Source organism: Amphiura filiformis, chromosome 7 (genome assembly GCF_039555335.1).
Source record: "Amphiura filiformis chromosome 7, Afil_fr2py, whole genome shotgun sequence".
Lineage (NCBI taxonomy): Eukaryota > Metazoa > Echinodermata > Ophiuroidea > Amphilepidida > Amphiuridae > Amphiura > Amphiura filiformis.
The window spans coordinates 57,434,447-57,455,787 of NC_092634.1; the positions used below are offsets into that span (position 1 = coordinate 57,434,447).

Genomic DNA, 21,341 nt, shown 5'->3' on the forward strand with positions numbered 1-21,341 from the left:
ATTATTAAATGGGTGCTGTCTACTGTAGATAGCATGATAGAGCCAGCATAGAAATATGCATCGCTTGGAGAAACTTTGACATATATAACATTATTAAATGGGTGCTGTCTACTGTAGATAGCATGATAGAGCCAGCATAGAAATATGCATCGCTTGGAGAAACTTTGACATATATAACATTATTAAATGGGTGCTGTCTACTGTAGATAGCATGATAGAGCCAGCATAGAAATATGCATCGCTTGGAGAAACTTTGACATATATAACATTATTAAATGGGTGCTGTCTACTGTAGATAGCATGATAGAGCCAGCATAGAAATATGCGTCGCTTGTAGAAACTTTGACATATATAACATTATTAAATGGGTGCTGTCTACTGTAGATAGCATGATAGAGCCAGCATAGAAATATGCATCGCTTGGAGAAACTTTGACATATATAACATTATTAAATGGGTGCTGTCTACTGTAGATAGCATGATAGAGCCAGCATAGAAATATGCATCGCTTGGAGAAACTTTGACATAATATATAACATTATTAAATGGGTGCTGTCTACTGTAGATAGCATGATAGAGCCAGCATAGAAATATGCATCGCTTGGAGAAACTTTGACATATATAACATTATTAAATGGGTGCTGTCTACTGTAGATAGCATGATAGAGCCAGCATAGAAATATGCATCGCTTGGAGAAACTTTGACATATATAACATTATTAAATGAGTGCTGTCTACTGTAGATAGCATGATAGAGCCAGCATAGAAATATGCATCGCTTGGAGAAACTTTGACATAATATATAACATTATTAAATGGGTGCTGTCTACTGTAGATAGCATGATAGAGCCAGCATAGAAATATGCATCGCTTGGAGAAACTTTGACATATATAACATTATTAAATGGGTGCTGTCTACTGTAGATAGCATGATAGAGCCAGCATAGAAATATGCATCGCTTGGAGAAACTTTGACATATATAACATTATTAAATGAGTGCTGTCTACTGTAGATAGCATGATAGAGCCAGCATAGAAATATGCATCGCTTGGAGAAACTTTGACATAATATATAACATTATTAAATGGGTGATGTCTACTGTAGATAGCATGATAGAGCCAGCATAGAAATATGCATCGCTTGGAGAAACTTTGACATATATAACATTATTAAATGGGTGCTGTCTACTGTAGATAGCATGATAGAGCCAGCATAGAAATATGCATCGCTTGGAGAAACTTTGACATATATAACATTATTAAATGAGTGCTGTCTACTGTAGATAGCATGATAGAGCCAGCATAGAAATATGCATCGCTTGGAGAAACTTTGACATATATAACATTATTAAATGGGTGCTGTCTACTGTAGATAGCATGATAGAGCCAGCATAGAAATATGCATCGCTTGGAGAAACTTTGACATATATAACATTATTAAATGGGTGCTGTCTACTGTAGATAGCATGATAGAGCCAGCATAGAAATATGCATCGCTTGGAGAAACTTTGACATATATAACATTATTAAATGGGTGCTGTCTACTGTAGATAGCATGATAGAGCCAGCATAGAAATATGCATCGCTTGGAGAAACTTTGACATATATAACATTATTAAATGGGTGCTGTCTACTGTAGATAGCATGATAGAGCCAGCATAGAAATATGCATCGCTTGGAGAAACTTTGACATATATAACATTATTAAATGGGTGCTGACTACTGTAGATAGCATGATAGAGCCAGCATAGAAATATGCATCGCTTGGAGAAACTTTGACATATATAACATTATTAAATGGGTGCTGTCTACTGTAGATAGCATGATAGAGCCAGCATAGAAATATGCATCGCTTGGAGAAACTTTGACATATATAACATTATTAAATGGGTGCTGTCTACTGTAGATAGCATGATAGAGCCAACATAGAAATATGCATCGCTTGGAGAAACTTTGACATATATAACATTATTAAATGGGTGCTGTCTACTGTAGATAGCATGATAGAGCCAGCATAGAAATATGCATCGCTTGGAGAAACTTTGACATATATAACATTATTAAATGGGTGCTGTCTACTGTAGATAGCATGATATAGCCAGCATAGAAATATGCATCGCTTGGAGAAACTTTGACATATATAACATTATTAAATGGGTGCTGTCTACTGTAGATAGCATGATATAGCCAGCATAGAAATATGCATCGCTTGTAGAAACTTTGACATATATAACATTATTAAATGGGTGCTGTCTACTGTAGATAGCATGATAGAGCCAACATAGAAATATGCATCGCTTGTAGAAACTTTGACATATATAACATTATTAAATGGGTGCTGTCTACTGTAGATAGCATGATATAGTCAGCATAGAAATATGCATCGCTTGTAGAAACTTTGAAATATATAACATTATTAAATGGGTGCTGTCTACTGTAGATAGCATGATAGAGCCAGCATAGAAATATGCATCGCTTGGAGAAACTTTGACATATATAACATTATTAAATGGGTGCTGTCTACTGTAGATAGCATGATAGAGTCAGCATAGAAATATGCATCGCTTGGAGAAACTTTGACATATATAACATTATTAAATGGGTGCTGTCTACTGTAGATAGCATGATATAGCCAGTATAGAAATATGCATCGCTTGTAGAAACTTTGACATATATAACATTATTAAATGGGTGCTGTCTACTGTAGATAGCATGATAGAGCCAGCATAGAAATATGCATCGCTTGTAGAAACTTTGACATATATAACATTATTAAATGGGTGCTGTCTACTGTAGATAGCATGATAGAGCCAGCATAGAAATATGCATCGCTTGTAGAAACTTTGACATATATAACATTATTAAATGGGTGCTGTCTACTGTAGATAGCATGATAGAGCCAGCATAGAAATATGCATCGCTTGTAGAAACTTTGACATATATAACATTATTAAATGGGTGCTGTCTACTGTAGATAGCATGATATAGTCAGCATAGAAATATGCATCGCTTGTAGAAACTTTGAAATATATAACATTATTAAATGGGTGCTGTCTACTGTAGATAGCATGATAGAGCCAGCATAGAAATATGCATCGCTTGGAGAAACTTTGACATATATAACATTATTAAATGGGTGCTGTCTACTGTAGATAGCATGATAGAGTCAGCATAGAAATATGCATCGCTTGGAGAAACTTTGACATATATAACATTATTAAATGGGTGCTGTCTACTGTAGATAGCATGATATAGCCAGTATAGAAATATGCATCGCTTGTAGAAACTTTGACATATATAACATTATTAAATGGGTGCTGTCTACTGTAGATAGCATGATAGAGCCAGCATAGAAATATGCATCGCTTGTAGAAACTTTGACATATATAACATTATTAAATGGGTGCTGTCTACTGTAGATAGCATGATAGAGCCAGCATAGAAATATGCATCGCTTGGAGAAACTTTGACATATATAACATTATTAAATGGGTGCTGTCTACTGTAGATAGCATGATAGAGCCAGCATAGAAATATGCATCGCTTGTAGAAACTTTGACATATATAACATTATTAAATGGGTGCTGTCTACTGTAGATAGCATGATATAGTCACCATAGAAATATGCATCGCTTGGAGAAACTTTGACATATATAACTAAGGCCCGGCAAAAAACGCAATCTCGCTTTTCTCGCCGCGATTCTCGCTATTTACTGTGTTTCTCGCTTTCTGAAAATATCACCGAGATATTGCGGATTCGCGATTTTTTTCCATGAATTGTTCATCAAAAGAACCAACTTTGTGAAGAGCGCGAGTATTGAAGTTTGCCGAAATAACGCTGGGAAGCAAAACATAATCAAGTACTTAATTGTTGGTTAAGAGATTACAATAATGTCACCTTTTATAAATTTTAAGAACTCGAATTAATTGGGTTTTAAGTGTTTATTCTATTGTAAAGCAGGACAAAGGATGTCCGGGATGCCCAAATTGACTTGTATACGATGATTGACGGCGGCCGACTTCAACGGATCTTGCACGTTTAGGCCTATCGATTTGATCATGATTAACTTACCTTCTTATTGTGTCACTATTGTCATCTTAGACTCAGTACACCGGTCGATCTTACCGTTTCCGATGTTGATTAAGATACTTCTTGCATCGATCCCGAGATGCGGAAAAAACCAATAGTCATTTTGTCCCACATAAATGAATAAATAACAAAAAACCCCCGATCCCCCGAGTGGACTCACCCATTCGGTGACGTCACACACGATAATCATCCCTTATCCTCCTTGGTTTCTAGATGAGATAGACGTGTGGATTTTTCTTTACCAACGCTAAGTATCATTACGAACCAAAGGACAAGATATACAGTTTGTTTGTTACACCTGAGGTAAAAACCANCCAGTATAGTCGCTAGGGAGATANTTTTGACGACATTTTTCGGCTAGAAAAGTGACAAAAACGATCCAAAACTTAGCTTGTATGAGTGTTTCCGTTAGATATCGGAACACACGTTTCAAAATAACCGCCCTTAGGGCGCCATTTTATTTTTGTTCTCACGTAAAACAACTATAGCAGACTAGTAAGTTACAATAGATGTTTGTACAGTACTGTGTATACATGTATGGTGAGTGATTTTCGCTATGTTTATGGTGTGCTCTATCGTTATATCTTTCAGTACGCGTCTGATGACGAGTTACTGCTAAGAGTTCGGTGGGTTTCCGAAGGGACCAGCCTGACAAATCTATACCCAAAAGGTTTTCAGTTTTTCATCCCTTTGTTTATATATTTTTATATCATACCACTACATCAGCGTCAGCCACTGTGCGTGTGGGTCTGTTTATTGGGCTTGAGCTTGTGTTCGGGGGTAGTGCTATACGCTCCCGATTACTACAATGTCCAGGCCTTGTCAATCATGCCCTTCCCTTGTGGCAGAGTGGGACCCGCATCCACTCTGCTACACCCACAGGGATTGCTCTAAATCAAATAAGTGTGCTTCCTTTTGCATAGGCTTATCGGACATCCACTTGACGATTTAGAAAGTAAGCGCTGCTTGGGTCTTCGACACAGACAGAAGACGAAGACTAAGAAACAGAAGCCTACAGGTAAGACTGATATGGTAGGTACTAGCGCGGCCGGCAAGGGCCAAGCTAAGGTAACCTCTGGGGCTCCGGTCCCGGGCAAGCAGGCGGACCCTCCGGGGACTGCTAGCGAGCCCGAAGGCCTAGCATAACGTCAGCGAAAAAAGCCTAACATAACGGCTCAGCTAGTAGCAGGCAGCAGGGCGGTACTTGCCCTAACAGGCGAGTACCAGTCTACCAGTGAGATCTCTAGCGAGTTTCTTGCAGGTGGACACCCGTCTATTGCTGGCGAACGAGCGGGTCTAGCACCCGCGGAAGAAGCCGGCGACGGACAGTATGCCAAGGGTACCCCGGGCTTGCCTGGGTTGAATCCTAGCATACAGCGTGCAGCGGACTTGCCTCGGCCGGTCTGTAGCACGCAGCGTGCCAGTGGACCCCCGGGCTTGCCTGGCTTGATCCACGGCACGCAGCACGCCGTACGTTCCCCGCAAGGGTCGAATGAAAACGGGCATGGGTTTAGCAGAGACGATACCGGGGCTAACGCTCCGGTGTAGTCTGAGCAGAACCAACTGGGGTTGTCACACGGCAGCGTTCCATGGTGGGACCGCCGAGTGATTCCCTGGGCCTTGGAATGGCTGCCGGCTGTCCTCCGGGACTGGCGGGCCAAAATCCAGGGGTTGGGCTCGCAGTCTCTCACGGGACAGCGACCCAAGTGCAAACAGTGGCAGCTACCGACGCGAGCTACGGCTTGACTTCAGTGGTAGCCACTATGCACGCAGCCCATAGCTGCCGTGAGTGGTCCGCCACACACAGCGACCTTGGGCGAGGCTCAAGAGGTTAGGGTAGGTAGTTTGAACAGCCTGGCTGATCAACAACCCACTTATGTCCTCGAGAGCCAGCAGAGCGTGGGTGATCCATTACAGTCAATGGGTCAATTACCCTCTTATGATCGATCACTATCTATTCAGCGGAGCATGGCTCCATTGATTGATACTGCCTATTCAGGTAGCGAGGTGACTGATCGAGGGTATACACGCTCAGCTACCCGTGATACTAGGCAAGCTCCTTTTAGCCAAGGGACAGCCAGTATAGCGGGTACCCATACACACGCTTGATCCTCTAGCGGGAACGCTGTGAGGCATGGGTACAGTGGTGCAGCCGGGAGCCCTACCGGGCACCTACGCTACAACCACGCAGGTACCGCAGTACTCGTCCTGGTTACCACAGTCTCTGTGGCAACAGGGGGGGGGGAGGCGGTACTGGTACTGCCGTTCCATGGGGGTTCCCTGGTGGCGGATCCTTTCAGGGTCAGCTACCAACAGGGTATGCCCCGTGGTATCCGCCGCAGGGTGGTTTCTTCCACGGTCTAGCACCGTGGCAAGTGCCGCCTAGCGTTGGGCAAGCAGTACCACCAGTTGTTACCCAACCCGGCGGCGAGTGGCTAACCCTGATACAGCTCAGGGTAGGCCGCACACTGCTATGGCTAGGGCGACAGCAGCGAGGCGCGCGGATCCCGGGTGCTATAGCTAGCATCTCGGGGTCTAGCGGGAGTACTCCCTCTTCTGCTGGTGTTCAGTTGGCTAGCCACACGGTGGCGACACCTCCCTGTCCACCTTCAGATGCCCGTCGTCAGATCTCTTCCTCATCAGAGAGTGAGTCAGAGTCTGAAGGCGAGGGAAAGGAGTCGGAAGATGAAACCAGTAGCGACTCACAGTCTGATGAGACTGTGCAGCTAGCTTCAGGTATCCTTCCCCCGCTTCCCCGTGAGGAACTCGCTAGCAATGGTCTGCCTGCGGACACCGCTGAGGTGATGAGCCGTGTGGCCCAAGGTTTGGGCCTGGCTTTCTCTCAGGAGGAGTCCGTTCAGGAGGACCAGGGCATCTTTTCAGTAGGATGCCCAGCTAGCGCGTCCACACAGGGGTCGCCCGCACTTGCATTCCCGGCGGACCTCAAGGGTAGGTTTCGTAGGGCTGTCAGGCGAAACGCTGGAAGCTTCGACGCCGCGTGCTTGCACGCTTCCACTGCGTGTTTCGCAGGAGGACTACTGAAACCTACCTCAGGGTCCCTGACATGGATCCAGATCGTTGCCAAGCGCCTGCCGCTAGCGCCAAGGCGCCGGTCGTTCTCCCCCAGTGGGAGGAGGAGCTAAAGCTCATCGATAAGCGAGCACGCTTTTCGCTTATCAGAGTCTCTAGCGTCGCTACCACGCTTGCCGAGCACCTCGGTAGGAAGGTAGCGAACGACCACGGGCAACGTCGAACTCTTCCGCGAGGTTAATCTGTTAGCGGTGCTAACAGCTAACCTCAACGAGAGTTCTATGGGCCTAGCCCATAGGATGTCATCTCGCCGCCCGGACAATGCCTGTCTGTCCCTCCAGTCAACTTACGGCTCCGACTTTGCTGAAGCAATGAAGAAGTCAGACTCGGTGGGACAGGGGCTACTCTTTGGACAGGCCTTTTGCGCTACGGTGGAGGACCGGGCAAAGAAGGCCACCAATGAGAGCACTCTGAAGAAGTCAGAGGCTGCCCTGACCAAGGGGAAGGGCAGTAAGGCGAAGAAGAAGCACAAGAAGAAGAAGTCTTCTAAGCGTTCTTCAGCGCCAGCTCCGGCTTCAGCAGGACGCGCACCACAGACTACACCCGCGCCCGAGGCTACTCCAGCACCTCCCAAAAAATCTGGGAAGCGCAAGAGTAGTGCTGGATCGTATGGCAAGCCCCCTAAGAAGAGCCGTTTTTCTAAGGGTGGCAAACCAGATCGGTCCTGAGGGCACGGCGGTCGACAGTCCATGCCGGCAGGCCTTGGACTTCCACAGGGATTCCCCTGTGGGCGGCCGCTGTGCATTACGCCCAGAGATGGCATGCCATCTCACCGGGCGCCTGGGTATTGTCAGTGGTCAGTGGGGGTTACAGGCTGGAATTTACCAGCCACCCTCGTGCGCCTGCACGATTCAGAGGTCCACGGTAGTGCCGCCAGACGGCCCCCAGCGTCGGGCACTACTGTCAGAGGTCACTCAGCTTCTCACGAAGCAAGCGATTGTCCCGGTCTACCCCCTTTCACCAAGGGGTTTTGGAGCACTTTTTTTCTGGCTCCAAAGAAGACCGGCGACTGGACGCCCATTCTGAACCTCAAGCCGTTGAACGAGTTCATCAGGCCCAAGAGGTTCAGAATGGAGACTCTCGCTTCGGTGCTAGCCTGCCCCAACAAGGGTATGTGGGCGGCATCGCTAGATCTCTCGGACCCATATCAGCAAGTTCCGATCGCACCTCAAGATCAGAGGTTTCTACGCTTCAAGGTACAGGGTCAAACTTACCAGTTTCGATGCCTGCCATTCGGCTTGTCCACCTCCCCAGAGTGTTTACACTCCTGGTCAGGCAGTGGCAGCGTACCTGAAGCGCAGGGGAGTCAACATGTGTTGCTACCTGGACGATTGGTTCATTTACGGACGCACCCCGCTGGAGACACAGTGTCTCGTGGAGTTAGTAGTCCGTGCGGTGCGGACCTGGGATTTCTGATCAACGTCAAGAAATCCAATTTGGTCCCGACGCAGACACCACTATTCTTAGGGGCCCAGATCAACCTCAAGGAGGATCGCGGCGCCCTCACCGAGAGGGGTGACGAACATGGCGAGGTGTGCCCGACTCTTGGCCGAGTCAGAGGGAGCACCCGCTGTGGCATGGATGAAGGTTTTGGGCCTTATGGCCAGTATGGTAGACCTCGTGCCGCACTGCCGCTTTCACATGAGGCCTATACAACTACACCTTCTAGCCTTTACAGGCCCAGTCGTCACCCAATATCCCTCGCGGTGCCGAGGTCGGAGAGCGCCCGAGAGGAACTCTGGTGGTGGACCCATCAGCCCAATTTGACTCAAGGTGTCAGGATTCCTGCACCAGCGGTGCGGTGCGTAGTGACAACCGACGCGTCAAAGCTGGGCTGGGGGGCCACATCCACGGGACTCAGTCTCGGGCCTATGGTCGGCCACGGAGACGGAGTTCCATATCAACCTTCTCGAACTTTGGGCAGTGGAGAGAACTCTCCAGCATTTCGAGAAGGTGATCGTGGATCTCATATCGTTGTCCAAGCGGACAACACAACCGTGGTGGCCTACCTCAACAGACAAGGGGCACCAGGTCACCACGGTTGTGCCTGCACGGACTACGCGTGATAGGGTGGTGCAAGGCCAGGCAGATTACGTTGAGAGCGATGCACATAGCGGGAGTCACCAACATCCTCGCGGACGATCTGTCACGAGGAAAGGTGTCGGGACCTACAGAATGGTCGCCCAGACGATCTTCGAGGTGATGTACCACCCCTCGATAGATTTGTTCGCATCTCATCGCAATCATCAGCTGCCGGTGTACTGCTCGAGGGTCGCAGACCCACAGGCATTCGCCGTGGATGCTCTGTCCGTACACTGGGGAGGAATGACTGCTTACGCTTTCCCCCCGATCTCACTGCTCGCAAGGGTGGTGACCAAGATCGGGGGGGAGGATTGCAACGTCATTCTGATAGCACCGTTCTGGCCGAAACACCTGTGGTTTCGACCGATGGTGGATCTACTAGCGGCACAGCCGCGAGTACTCCCCGAGTTAACAAATCTACTTCGGATGCCCGGAGGAGAGGTACCAAGTCTACCACTAGAGCACCTGCAGTTAGCTGCATGGCCCTTATCAGGGAACGTGCGGCGGAGGGAGGCTTTTCATCAGAAGCTGCTTCTCTCATCGCCGGGGTAGACGAGAGTCTACCCTCCGTGCACGTATAGTCAGCGTTTGGCTCCCTACTACGCATGGTGCGATGAGAGAATACATCTCCCACTAGAGCCCCTGTGCCTCTAGTGGCAGATTTTCTGACAGAAAAGTTCAGGTCAGGACTTCAGCAGGCAACGATAGCCAACTATAAGTCAGCCATTCTCTCGATTCATCGGGGATTTGAAGACGGGTCGACTATCAATTCAGATGGGTCCCTAAGTCTTCTTCTCGACGGTATGTTCAACGGCGCCCGCCGAAAAGGAAGGTGGTCCCTCCATGGGACCTCAACACAGTCTTGGAGTATATTAAGGGTCCCCTTTGAGCCCCTGTCAAAAGCGACCCTTAAATACGTCACTCTTAAGGCGGCCTTTCTTCTGGCGTTGACTTCGGGACGGCGCTGCTCAGAGTTGCACACAGTCTCAAGTCAGCCTCCGTGATTACTAACAACGGAGCGGCGCTGTTTCTTCGCCCGGATTTCCTTGCAAAAAATGAGCGAAGTACATTCCGACACTCGCCCTCTTCCTACCCAGTATTGGGCAGGGTTAGTCAATAGCCGAAGACAGGTTGTGGTGCCCGGTGAGGCGCTACAGCACTACCTTGGCCCGAACACAAACCTTAAGAGGGCCTCATGACCGCTTACTTATCACTCACGCAGAACCGCACGGTCCAGCCGCTAAACAGACTCTGGCACGGTGGCTGGTCCAGGTGTTGAGTGGACTCGGGCGACAAAAGACGCTCGCCCAAGGCCCACTCAACCAGATCTATCTCATCTTCGTGGGCCTACCATAGGGGGGTCCCCATTGAAGAGATTTGTCAGGCTGTGTCTTGGAAGAACCCGTCGTCCTTTTCCACGGTTTACTACAAAAACGTAAACCAACGACCAGGCGATAAGTTCTCCAGGGCTATTCTGCGGAGATAATATGGTGGTTGGGTATCAGGTGTTTTATGGACAATCAGAATTCCAACATGGTAAGAACCAGTGTTTCTATTCTTAACCACTGCACTTTCAGTTCAGGGTTTTTGTCTGTTCACGTAGTCTTTCTGTTTCCGGCCGTGAGGGGGGGGAAATAGTTTGACCTCGCGATTACCATGCTACCCACTCTCCCGATCCTTATCAGATGCTGGCCAATCTTGTACCTCCATCCGTCGGTTACTTGCTAGATCGATCTTTCAGATGTTGATGCAAGAAGTATCTTAATCAACATCGGCAACGGTAAGATCGACCGGTGTACTGAGTCTAGTCCCAAACAAAAATGTTTGGTAGACTCATAACGTGCGATCTTACCTTTCCGATGTTGATTATCCGACCCGCCGCCCCTACAAGTTTGGCCGGTAGGGGCTGCCCAAGTCGGATAAGGGATGATTATCGTGTGTGACGTCACCGAATGGGTGAGTCCACTCGGGATCGGGGTTTTTGTTATTTATTCATTTATGTGGGACAAAATGACTATTGGTTTTTTCCGCATCTCGGGATCGATGCAAGAAGTATCTTAATCAACATCGGAAAGGTAAGATCGCACCGGTTATGAGTCTACCAAACATTTTTGTTTGGGACTATTATTCCATTGTTTAATCCTTTATTAAACTATTAAAATCCAATAAAGATGTCAACAAGTTTTTGGAGACTGTAAACAGCAGTCATCATTTCATTTTGAGGTTGTAATCGAGTGTGACGTATATTTTCTAGTTCCAAGTTTTCATTTAATTCGATCATCATCATCATGCCTCCGGCTTCCAAGATTTCGCCGGCGAAACGGCTTCGCGATGGCAACTATGCAGAGGATTACTACATATCGCCGAACTTTCCGAGCAAGCTATTTTGTAAGTCTTGTGAATTAACAATTGATCACAGTAGGAAAAGTAGTTTAGACACGCATCTGACCAGTGACAAGCATAAGAAAGCGAAGCGGTTGAAAACTGAACGAAATCGAGCAGGAAGACGGCAGGTCACTCTAGATGACACACAATCATCGGCAGAACTGAGAACTACCATCACGCATGATTTCATTGCCATGTGCACAGAAGCAGACATTCCCATGAACAAGACAACCAAGATGATACCTTTTCTTCGAAAGCATGCCAAAAATGGAGGAGCTGTTCCCGCCGGCGAGAGTACCTTGAGAAAATACCATCTGCCAAAGGTTTACCAGACGCATCACGCCAAACTTCTTGAACTGATATATGAAAAGAAAGTGTTCATCGCCGTAGACGAGACTACCGATGAGCGAGACAACAGTGTCCTGAATGTTATTGTTGGTAAGTAGAAGTTATTTATTCTTTTTTTTTAACGCATTCTTTACTGATGAAGTTGACAACCAAACGAAGTATTCATGACACATCATTTTGTTTACACCCATGTACCATCGAGATCGTGCGTATACCTACCCTGGATCCGGGCCAAAAACCCAGCTGCATACATCATGAATTATTTATTATTTTAATTGGGGGAAATCCCAAGCACGTGGCATTGGGGTTTTTCTAGTCCCGTAATTTTCAATTATAGTATCCTACATTTTGCGACACCCTGTGTGTGTTGCATTTTAAAGCTTGAACGAATGCAAAGATAATTTTTTAGAAAAAGGCGCAACTAAGAAAATAACTAATATTGTAGGCCTATGTTTCGTAATGATTTATTAATTTCCGTTTTCTTTTACTACAGGCTTGGAGGGCAAGACTTATTTACTGGATACGATCTTCATGACTAGCTGTACTGCAGTTGATCTGGCACAAGCCGTCACCACGTCGCTAACCAACAACCAAATTGCTTACAACGATGTGATCGCCTTTTGCACCGACAACGCTCCATATTGCAAGGCTGCCTACAGGATTCTTCAACCCCTCCTTCCCAACTGCACTCACGTACTCTGTTTGGCACACATACTCAACCTCGTCGGTGAAACATTCCAACACTGGCAAGACTTCTCTGACGTGAACACCTTGGTTTGGACCATGAAATCAGTCTTCAACAAGAAACCTCATCGTAAGCGCAGGTAGGTTATTATTATTATTATTTTTTTAATTTTATAAATATAATAATTCAACAAAAAGTAATTAAATTAAAAATTACTGAAATTGAAAAAGATTATGCATTTAAACAAATTCTTCTCATGCGAACATTAAAAATATAATTTGCATATTATGATATTATGAACATCATTCATTACTCTAGTAAACATCAAAACCTCCGAATCACACAAAAGTACGGATACCGTAAACATTAAAAAACTTGTGGGTCCGATCTGGGCTTTCATTGGTTTAGCCACTGCATCAGTGGTGTATGGCAGGCATCTGACAGGCCGACGGACCAATCAGAAAATTGTTCACGTAAGACCCCGGAGATATGCTAATGAGGTACCGCTCTTTGCGATAATCTGATTGGCTTAGCCACACAGAATTGATGATGCATAACGTTGTTATGTGGGAATTCCCGCCAAGTGTGAAACCACCGATCTCTACACACGTGGTGTGACGGAAGTCAATTGATTTAAGTGGTGCGATGTATTTAAAAGATGAATTGCAGGACAAAATAAGATGGTGTTTTTAATTATAACTTTTAGAGTGTCGATGTTAAAGAACAAAATAAAACAAATCAGTAATACACACATAAATAACAGAAGTAATTATATTTACATAAAAAGATCAGTCAACCATGTTTGTTTGTTTTGTTTTATTTTTCGTCGTTAACCAATATTTTTTTCTTCTTTTTACACACAGATTCATAGCATATCTCCGAGAGCAAGGTGTTGAATCGCCACGCTTCCCGCCAATGCCCGTGCAAACACGTTGGAACTCTTGGTTTGAGGCCGTCCTATACCACCATGAACACATGCAACATTATCTGGGCTTCTTTGAGAGTGAAGACACTGACGCTCAGAGTGTTGAACGGCTCAAGCAACTTCTGACCGGTGATAATTACAGGCAGCTTGAAATTCACGTCGCGTTTATCGCCGAATCCTGCCCTAAGATGATGTCGGTATTGACCACCATGGAAACGTCACGCCACCCCATAGCCACGCGTGTGTGGGATCTTCTATCTGATCTTGAGTCAACCTTGATGAACGGCTGTGCCAAAGCCCTGTTTGGCGAAGAAACTGATGATCTTCTGGCGCAGTTGCCCCGTCAAGAACGGAACGCGTACATGGACACATTCCACGATGTCTATACCGCCGCGCTGTCAAAATTCAGCAAACATTGGGATGTTCACCCGGCAAGGAACATATATAAAGCCGCGAGAGTCTTCAATCCCCGACTTGTCAATGGACTTTCACGCAACCTGGAGAGCTTTGCTGCAGTAGGGCTTCAAGTGACTCCTGAATCATCAGATGAGTGGTTCGCATACCGTTTGTTTGCTAGGAATGCGACGCCAGAGGACCTCAATATTGACGAGGATGGGCACATGGATTTTTGAAGATATTTGAAGAGGCTTCCCTAGCTAAATAATGTGCAAACATTTGCAAACCGCACGCGATAATATACGCAATATGGACAATAGGCCTAAGTTCGAGTCGAGCGGTTGCCTTTTATTATTGCGCGTACCAGTTGAGCTCAATACCTCTCAGTTGTTGTCAAATGTCCCATCCGATCTTGCGTCACATTCCGCGGCATAGCTTTGTGTTACCATATTTGAATTGAAACTGGGGCGGGGCTTTCGTAATTGACATCGGAATCACTGTGCTTTGTTGAACGATTATTTGGAAGGGAGATCTCAAACAGATTGGACCAGTCGAGGAATCAGTGCTCAATGGACTTTCTACGAGTATATTTCTATATTGCTGCATGGTTGACTGTGTGTGTAATCAGTGGCGTCGATTTGTGGATGAAGATCGAGGAATGGGTTTTTGGCATTGAGGAAAATAAGGGGGGGGTTACAGGACTTTGGCATTTTTTTCATAGGGCATAATTATGTAATTATTTATTGTTACATTATCCAGAGATGGAACCGAACCGAGACTGGGGGCCAGTCTAATAACATTGTTGCTTTGTAGTTTTGAATGGAACTTTGGAAAGATTGCTGTGTGTTTGAGTTTAAAATGCAATAAATGTTTTGCTTTAATATGCGACTGCCATGAATCGTCACATTTGATAAACTTTGTACGATAATATCTTGCAAGCATATTCATTGCACCATTCACCAAGAGAATAACATCATTTTTTCTGGCCCTTCTACATTACCCTAAATAGATGCTTGTAAACCGTATGGGGATAGTTGCAAGCAACTTCTCGATCATCATGATTATGAATGTTTTATAATATCATATTTCGCCTTGTAAGAAAAAACAGCCTTGAGCTGTATACAACTATGTTGCATTGTGAAGCCATAATTTACAATGTGATTGCCAACGACCATTTTTTTTCTTGGTTAATATGCAATGGCACCGTTTATGGGGTTAGATCTTATTTGTATCTCTTGTGTGTATTATAGGCAATATAGGTAGACTGTTATTCTTGTCTTCCATAATGGAATCACTTTTCTGGTGTTATTTTAAGCATGCCTTTAAAAGATTTGCTCAATTGTAATGTACTACCTTAGTTGTAATCTGTTTTATACTTTAACACTGACTTTTTGTTGTTGTTGAAGTAAACATTTTGGTGAAGGTTGCTGGGAGGTAATATGCAAATATATGGAGCCTACTTTTGTATTTTTACATAAGATGTGTCAAAATGGGGAATCAAGTTTATTATGTGGTTTGGAAAATTGCAAATTATTATAAATGCAAACATATGGAGGCCATTAAGGGTGGTTTACATGAATGTGTGTCTTTGAATTAATATTTGTTTTAGTAGACATAGTGAAGGAATGGGGTAAAATTAAAACCTTAAATCTAATTGTTATTATATATCTTCTTTTCTTTTTCATGTTCATTATGGACTGTCTTCATTCTGTGTTCTCTTCTATACAGGTAAGTGAAGTAGATTATGTAAACATGCAAAATTATATTGTGTTGTTTAGTTTTGGGAAAAAATTAATGAATTTTGTTTTGAATAAAAAACACAATCAACAAAATTCGAGATTGACATAAATTAGACACTCTAGTATGAGGTGATAATTCTTTTAAGAATAAAAAAAAGCAAATATGATGAAAAATATATGACTTTATATTTTCATTGGAATCACATCATTCACATGTATAAAAATTCGGCAGTTGGCATATGTGCTTACTATCGAGCGCTTTTTAAAACATGCAAACATGAAATGCCCCATCCACAAAAGTGTAAAGGATTTTGAGCAAATCATTGATACACATGGTTATATACGAACAAGCAAACCTGCAAATTTGTGTCTCAACCTCATTAGCTTAGTTGGTAAAGCGCCAGACTTTGGAACAATTTCATGTTTTCAAAAGCGCTGGATAGTAAGCACATATGCTAACTATGGAGTTTTGACGGTATGTTTCCATTCAAGGATGTCAGTGCAAAGCAATGTAGTTATACACTTTGCCTATAGCAGGGGATGGATAAATGGCGAGTTAAGTGACGGTAAGTTATGGGCGAGTTACTGTTAGACCATTGGGCGAGTTACTGTTAGACCATTGGGCGAGTTACTGTTAGACCATTGGGCGAGTTACTGTTAGACCAATAGGCGAGTTAATGTACTGTTAGACCATTGGGCGAGTTACTGTTAGACCATTGGGCGAGTTACTGTTAGACCAATGGGTGAGTTACTGTTAGACCAATGGGCGAGTTACTGTTAGACCATTGGGCGAGTTACTGTTAGGCCAATTGGCGAGTTACGTTTAGACCATTGGGTGGATAATTATATGCTAAGATGGTGGTGGTGTAGTGTAGGAACAGGGTGGAAAGCAGTTATACTGTAGCTTGGGGTGGGTTAAGGTGTGGTGGGTAGGGTAGAGCGTGAGAGTTGGGTTAAGGTAATTTTGGGGTCATTCAGGGTCATCTGCGGTCAAATCACTATAGATTGTCGCAGGTTTATGAATTTTGGTAGGAACAAGCACTGAAGCAAGACAAAAAATGTGACGGTCATTTTGGGACCACCCAAGGTCAAATCGCCATAGATCGTTGTATGTTCATGAAATTTGGTGGGAATGATTTATATGAACGAAGACAAGAAATGGCATGATCATTTTGGGGTCATTCGGATTATATGACTATAAACTAAGCATCAGAACTCAATCAAAAAACCAAAAATATATTGGTTTTCTTTGTATCTAGTTCTAAGGAAAAGGAAGTAAAGGATGATATTTACTCAAAATTTAGTGCCATTTCACTACCGTACTGGTAGCTTCTTCAGATTGGCAGCCCATCCTTATTTTCTGCTTGTTTTTATTATTGAAGACCAAAAAAAAACTACCCGGTAGTTTTCATTTGACGTCCTCTCAACTGGACCAAAATGCTGTACTGCGCAGATCAGCAACGAAGCCTTTACCATGACGTCCGGCGCAAACTAGTCTTTTTAATTCGGTCTTCAATTATATCAACAGTCGCCATAGAGGGCATGATATGAGTTGGTCAAAGATGTTGTTGAGTTTGCAAGTGTGGAAAAAAGTAGTGCTGTAATCGATTGTCGTAAGTATCGATAGTCGGAAAATACATAGACTTCCGACATGTCGAAACACTCAATGTCAGTATCGATACACAAACGACATGGCACACATGCTTAGATTATCTCAAATCAGGTCTCAAATTACCGTCAAATACTCAAATTACCGTCTCCCAATTCCAAGGTGAGCTTTACATCTAGAATACATGCATCTTACTGATAATAAAATTGGTAAACTCAAATCCGTGTTTCAAACTGCGTGAGTATCGATAATAGTATCGACATGTCGGATGTTTGCCTCCCGACATATCGATACCCAGAAAGCTTATCGATTACAGCACTAGAAAAAAGTAAAGGTTGGAAATTTGGATCTTGGTCAGTTCCTTTAAAGCCATAATGTGTGATTTGCATAAAGAATAGATTCCTATTTTTAAAATGTTAGTTTTCACTGATCACATTGTCCTCTTTTAATTTTAAGCCAAACAAGTGAGGCAAAACGAGGAAAATTGCTATTTCATTCCAGCGCTTATACAATGTGTGTGTTAGCTCGCCGATCATTATCATGAATATTGGCATAGTTTCACACAGCTAGGACAAACAAACAAGACGTAAGACTAATAGCGATATGCACACAGTTTATACGTCACTGATTGAATGATTCATTAATGCACGCAATGTGTTTAGCCACCACTCGATCAGTGAACTCTGAATAAAACCGGAGATCTCCGGTTTTATTATACAAAAACTTAACTTTTGCTGTAATTAAAGCTCTTCCAGGTTAGTCTAAAGTTCACATGCTTAATGTACACCATTGAGTATTACAAATTTACAATCATGCAAAAAGTAGACATTCAACTTCAAAAAAATGTTCCCATTTGTAAATTTAAATTTGTAAATTTAAATTACAAATTAAATTCGCCAAATGGTCTGACCATAACTCGCCCAATGGTCTAACAGTAACTCGCCCATTGGTCTAAAAAGTAACTCGCCCAATGGTCTAACAGTAACTTCGCCCAATGGTCTAACAGTAACTTCGCCCATTGGTCTAACAGTAACTTCGCCCATTGGTCTAACAGTAACTCGCCCAATGGTCTAACAGTAACTCGCCCTTAACTCACCGCCACATAACTCGCCAACTAACCATTCCCCTATAGCAAGGTTTTTGAGACATCAAAGGTTTTGATCTTGTACTGACCACTACTTGTCATCTCTTTTACATTGATGGATATGATGCTAACACTAGGATCCACAACATCTATCAAGGGCACAGTTCTTTAACCCCAATACATTTGTACATTTATTGAATGGCCTTTGAAAATTTGGGTATGACAACTCATACTCTGCAACTTGAGGTCAAATTTTGCACTATAATTGTTTAATTGAGGTTATTGAACTACGCCATTGGGATGAGGCCATTGTGGTCCATAGTATAAAGCACCTGACTTTGTTGTGATATCACCCATAAACCTAGATATGTTACTTGAATGCCAGTGAGGTTAATGAATGGTTGACATGGCTAATGGGAGAGTAAGACACCTGTAATTATACACTGCTTTAATGATTTTCTGTCACCATGAGTCATAAGAGGAAAGACCATGTTTATATTAAAGAAGATTAACTAACCTAACTGAGATGAGAAAATTGATAAGCTGCTTAGGGATATTGATGATGATGATGCAAGGACATTAAATATGCCCAGAGACAGTGTTGCCAAAATTTGTCGGTGCTAAGCTGCAGTAATTTGGCCGTGGCAAGAACTGTAAAGTAGTCCAAAATTTAATGATGCACTTGAATGCGTCCATGTTCAAAACTGCATGACAATTGGCTTTTTGTGAGGAAAAACAACAGTTTACTGATTTTGCTTGCTAGCTGAAAATATAATTGTTGATCAATCTTGAAGAACAAGCTTTTATTGCATGATAAAAAAAGATTTATGTTTGTTATTACAAAATGTAATGCCATAAAATATGCTGGGACTTGATGATAGCACAAGTGCCAAAGTTTAGTTTAATTGGCCCTATTTTATGCATTACTGGCTCAATTTTAGAAATATGGCAGATTTTGTATTAACCGTGGCAGGCTTGCTCAAAATAGCCCAATTGGGAGGCTAATGCCTGGCAATGGCAACATGACTGCAGGGTAGGAGGTTGTGGGATGATACAGGCTGAGATTATCCTCTTCATTTCTCTGTGTGTGATTTATCTGTCAGATAGGTCAAGTGCAAAAAATAAGCCAACCACATGAATAATTAACATTGGAAGACTTAAAAAGGAGGATTTTGTGATCCTAGCATCCACTGTTTATGACGTTTTCAGTAGATTTCCTGAAAAAAGCTTATTCCAAAATTTCAGTTGATTCTGATTTTGCGTTTGTGAGTTATGCATGATTATGCGTATTACACTGCTCCATGGGCCACTGTTGTAATTTCGTGGGTTTTTTTTGAGAAAAGTGGGGGGGGGTGAGGCTGTGGATCACAAAAGACCATTAAGGTAATGTAGGTCAACATGTTGTTATTGGTGTCATTGAACTGTGCTAGGAAGATGTGGTTGCTCATTTTGAATCAGGTAATTCAGGTTACAGAAACCAGTCGTTTTGTAGTGAATACTTTGCCCAAAAAGTGTGTGTTGGTTGACATGCCCCCTGTTCCACCCAGGATTGGTGCCACTGCCCATGTCATGATTGACATTCATTGTTTCAAGAACTATCCCAACTTTAAAGAAAATTCTATCCATCAATTACAGAAAAGTAAATGAAGTGGTCTCAAAAATATATAGGTAGGTTTTCAACTTTGTGTCAAGTCTACATAAGTTGAAAAGATGACATAAATAAATTGATATCATATCTTCAGTAGAAACCATTAATAAGATTAGTTGTGTGTCATTCTGAAATTAATTTGGTAAAATTGCCTCTCCTACTTTCACTTTTTTTTAATTTAAAGAAAGTGATTTTGTATGGTCCGAATTCCATTACTGCTACTCCACCCCATCTATTCATCTCATGCTCAAGGGGCTTGGTTGATAATTAAACTTGGTCCCAGGTATTCTCTTTTGATGAGCACTTCCAACTTGGCATGTAATTTAGTTGGTTCTCAAGGGAGCTCCCTGCACGCCAGCGTGCTAACAAGAAAATAGTTAAGGAGTCGTGCTCCAGTCGTTCATAATCGCCATTAAATTACAGACAAAATTTTTAACAAAATGAATTTTGAGGATCGGCGGAAATCAACGATCCATTTGGCATGGTGGCGGTAATGAGGTTGGGCTCTCGTTAGTACATGCACGCACTTGTGTGCGCGTCTGTTCACTGCCTAGCATGTCTTGATCGCTATAATTAAATCATAATTGTGGACTGTCTCGGATGGCAGTCACATTGGAACTTGCTCCCTGGATTTAAGGTGACTTGACTTGTGTACCCCAACAGAAGGCAGACAGTACGTGGCAAAATTGTATAATTTGTTATCTCCATGCAACACATTCACCCTATGAGCAATTGATGATGTCAAAGTTACATAACTCAAATGCGTACACAATAGCTCTGGGCAACACCCATGTTTATGATTTGATTTATGAGGAATTGTTGTTGATGTTTTGGTTGGGGAACCTTTTAGAATTTGAAGTTTGTTTACAGGTTTGGTTAAGAGAAAGTAGCGTTCAGGTGTGTTGTCCCATCTGTGCATGTTTAGATTGTGTAGAGGCTCAGGAGGGACACTCTAGAAACATAAGAAACGTAAGAATGGGTGTTTTGTGATGACATGTACCTTCTGTAGTATGCATTTAGGGGTGAAACCTCTTTAAGAATAAGGGTAGTTTTCTGATTATGGTGAGCATTCTAATATTCATGTTACATATAAAAATTCATGATTTTATGTTATAGATCTGTACTGTATTTTCTTTCCATTTTAATTTCCCAAATGTATGATTGCTCTATAGTAGGGAAGGAATGTTAAACGCATGTATTGTTAAACACACGCATGATCCATTAAACGTTTTGCAATTGCGGTAGACGTGTACACGCAAG

General features: G+C 43.3%; 2 protein-coding genes across 2 annotated transcripts in view; both read left to right on the plus strand.

Moving 5' to 3' along the window:
• The window catches only part of LOC140157379 (calsyntenin-1-like), a 258,270-nt gene that overhangs the window by 121,929 nt on the left and 115,000 nt on the right, over positions 1-21,341 (plus strand). The gene's annotated exons all lie outside the window — the stretch shown is intronic.
• Positions 11,551-14,237, plus strand: LOC140156507 (uncharacterized). Its single transcript, XM_072179450.1, has 3 exons — positions 11,551-12,085; positions 12,489-12,819; positions 13,544-14,237. Exons 1-3 carry the CDS (start codon positions 11,551-11,553, stop codon positions 14,235-14,237), a joined length of 1,560 nt encoding a protein of 519 aa, XP_072035551.1.

Coding starts and splice junctions, on each gene's coding strand:
- LOC140156507 (XM_072179450.1), top strand. CDS start 11,551: ATGCCTCCGGCTTCCAAGATTTCGCCGGCGAAACGGCTTCGCGATGGC. Junction 12,086..12,488: donor TGTCCTGAATGTTATTGTTG/GTAAGTAGAAGT, acceptor CTTTTACTACAG/GCTTGGAGGGCAAGACTTAT. Junction 12,820..13,543: donor AAACCTCATCGTAAGCGCAG/GTAGGTTATTAT, acceptor TTTTACACACAG/ATTCATAGCATATCTCCGAG.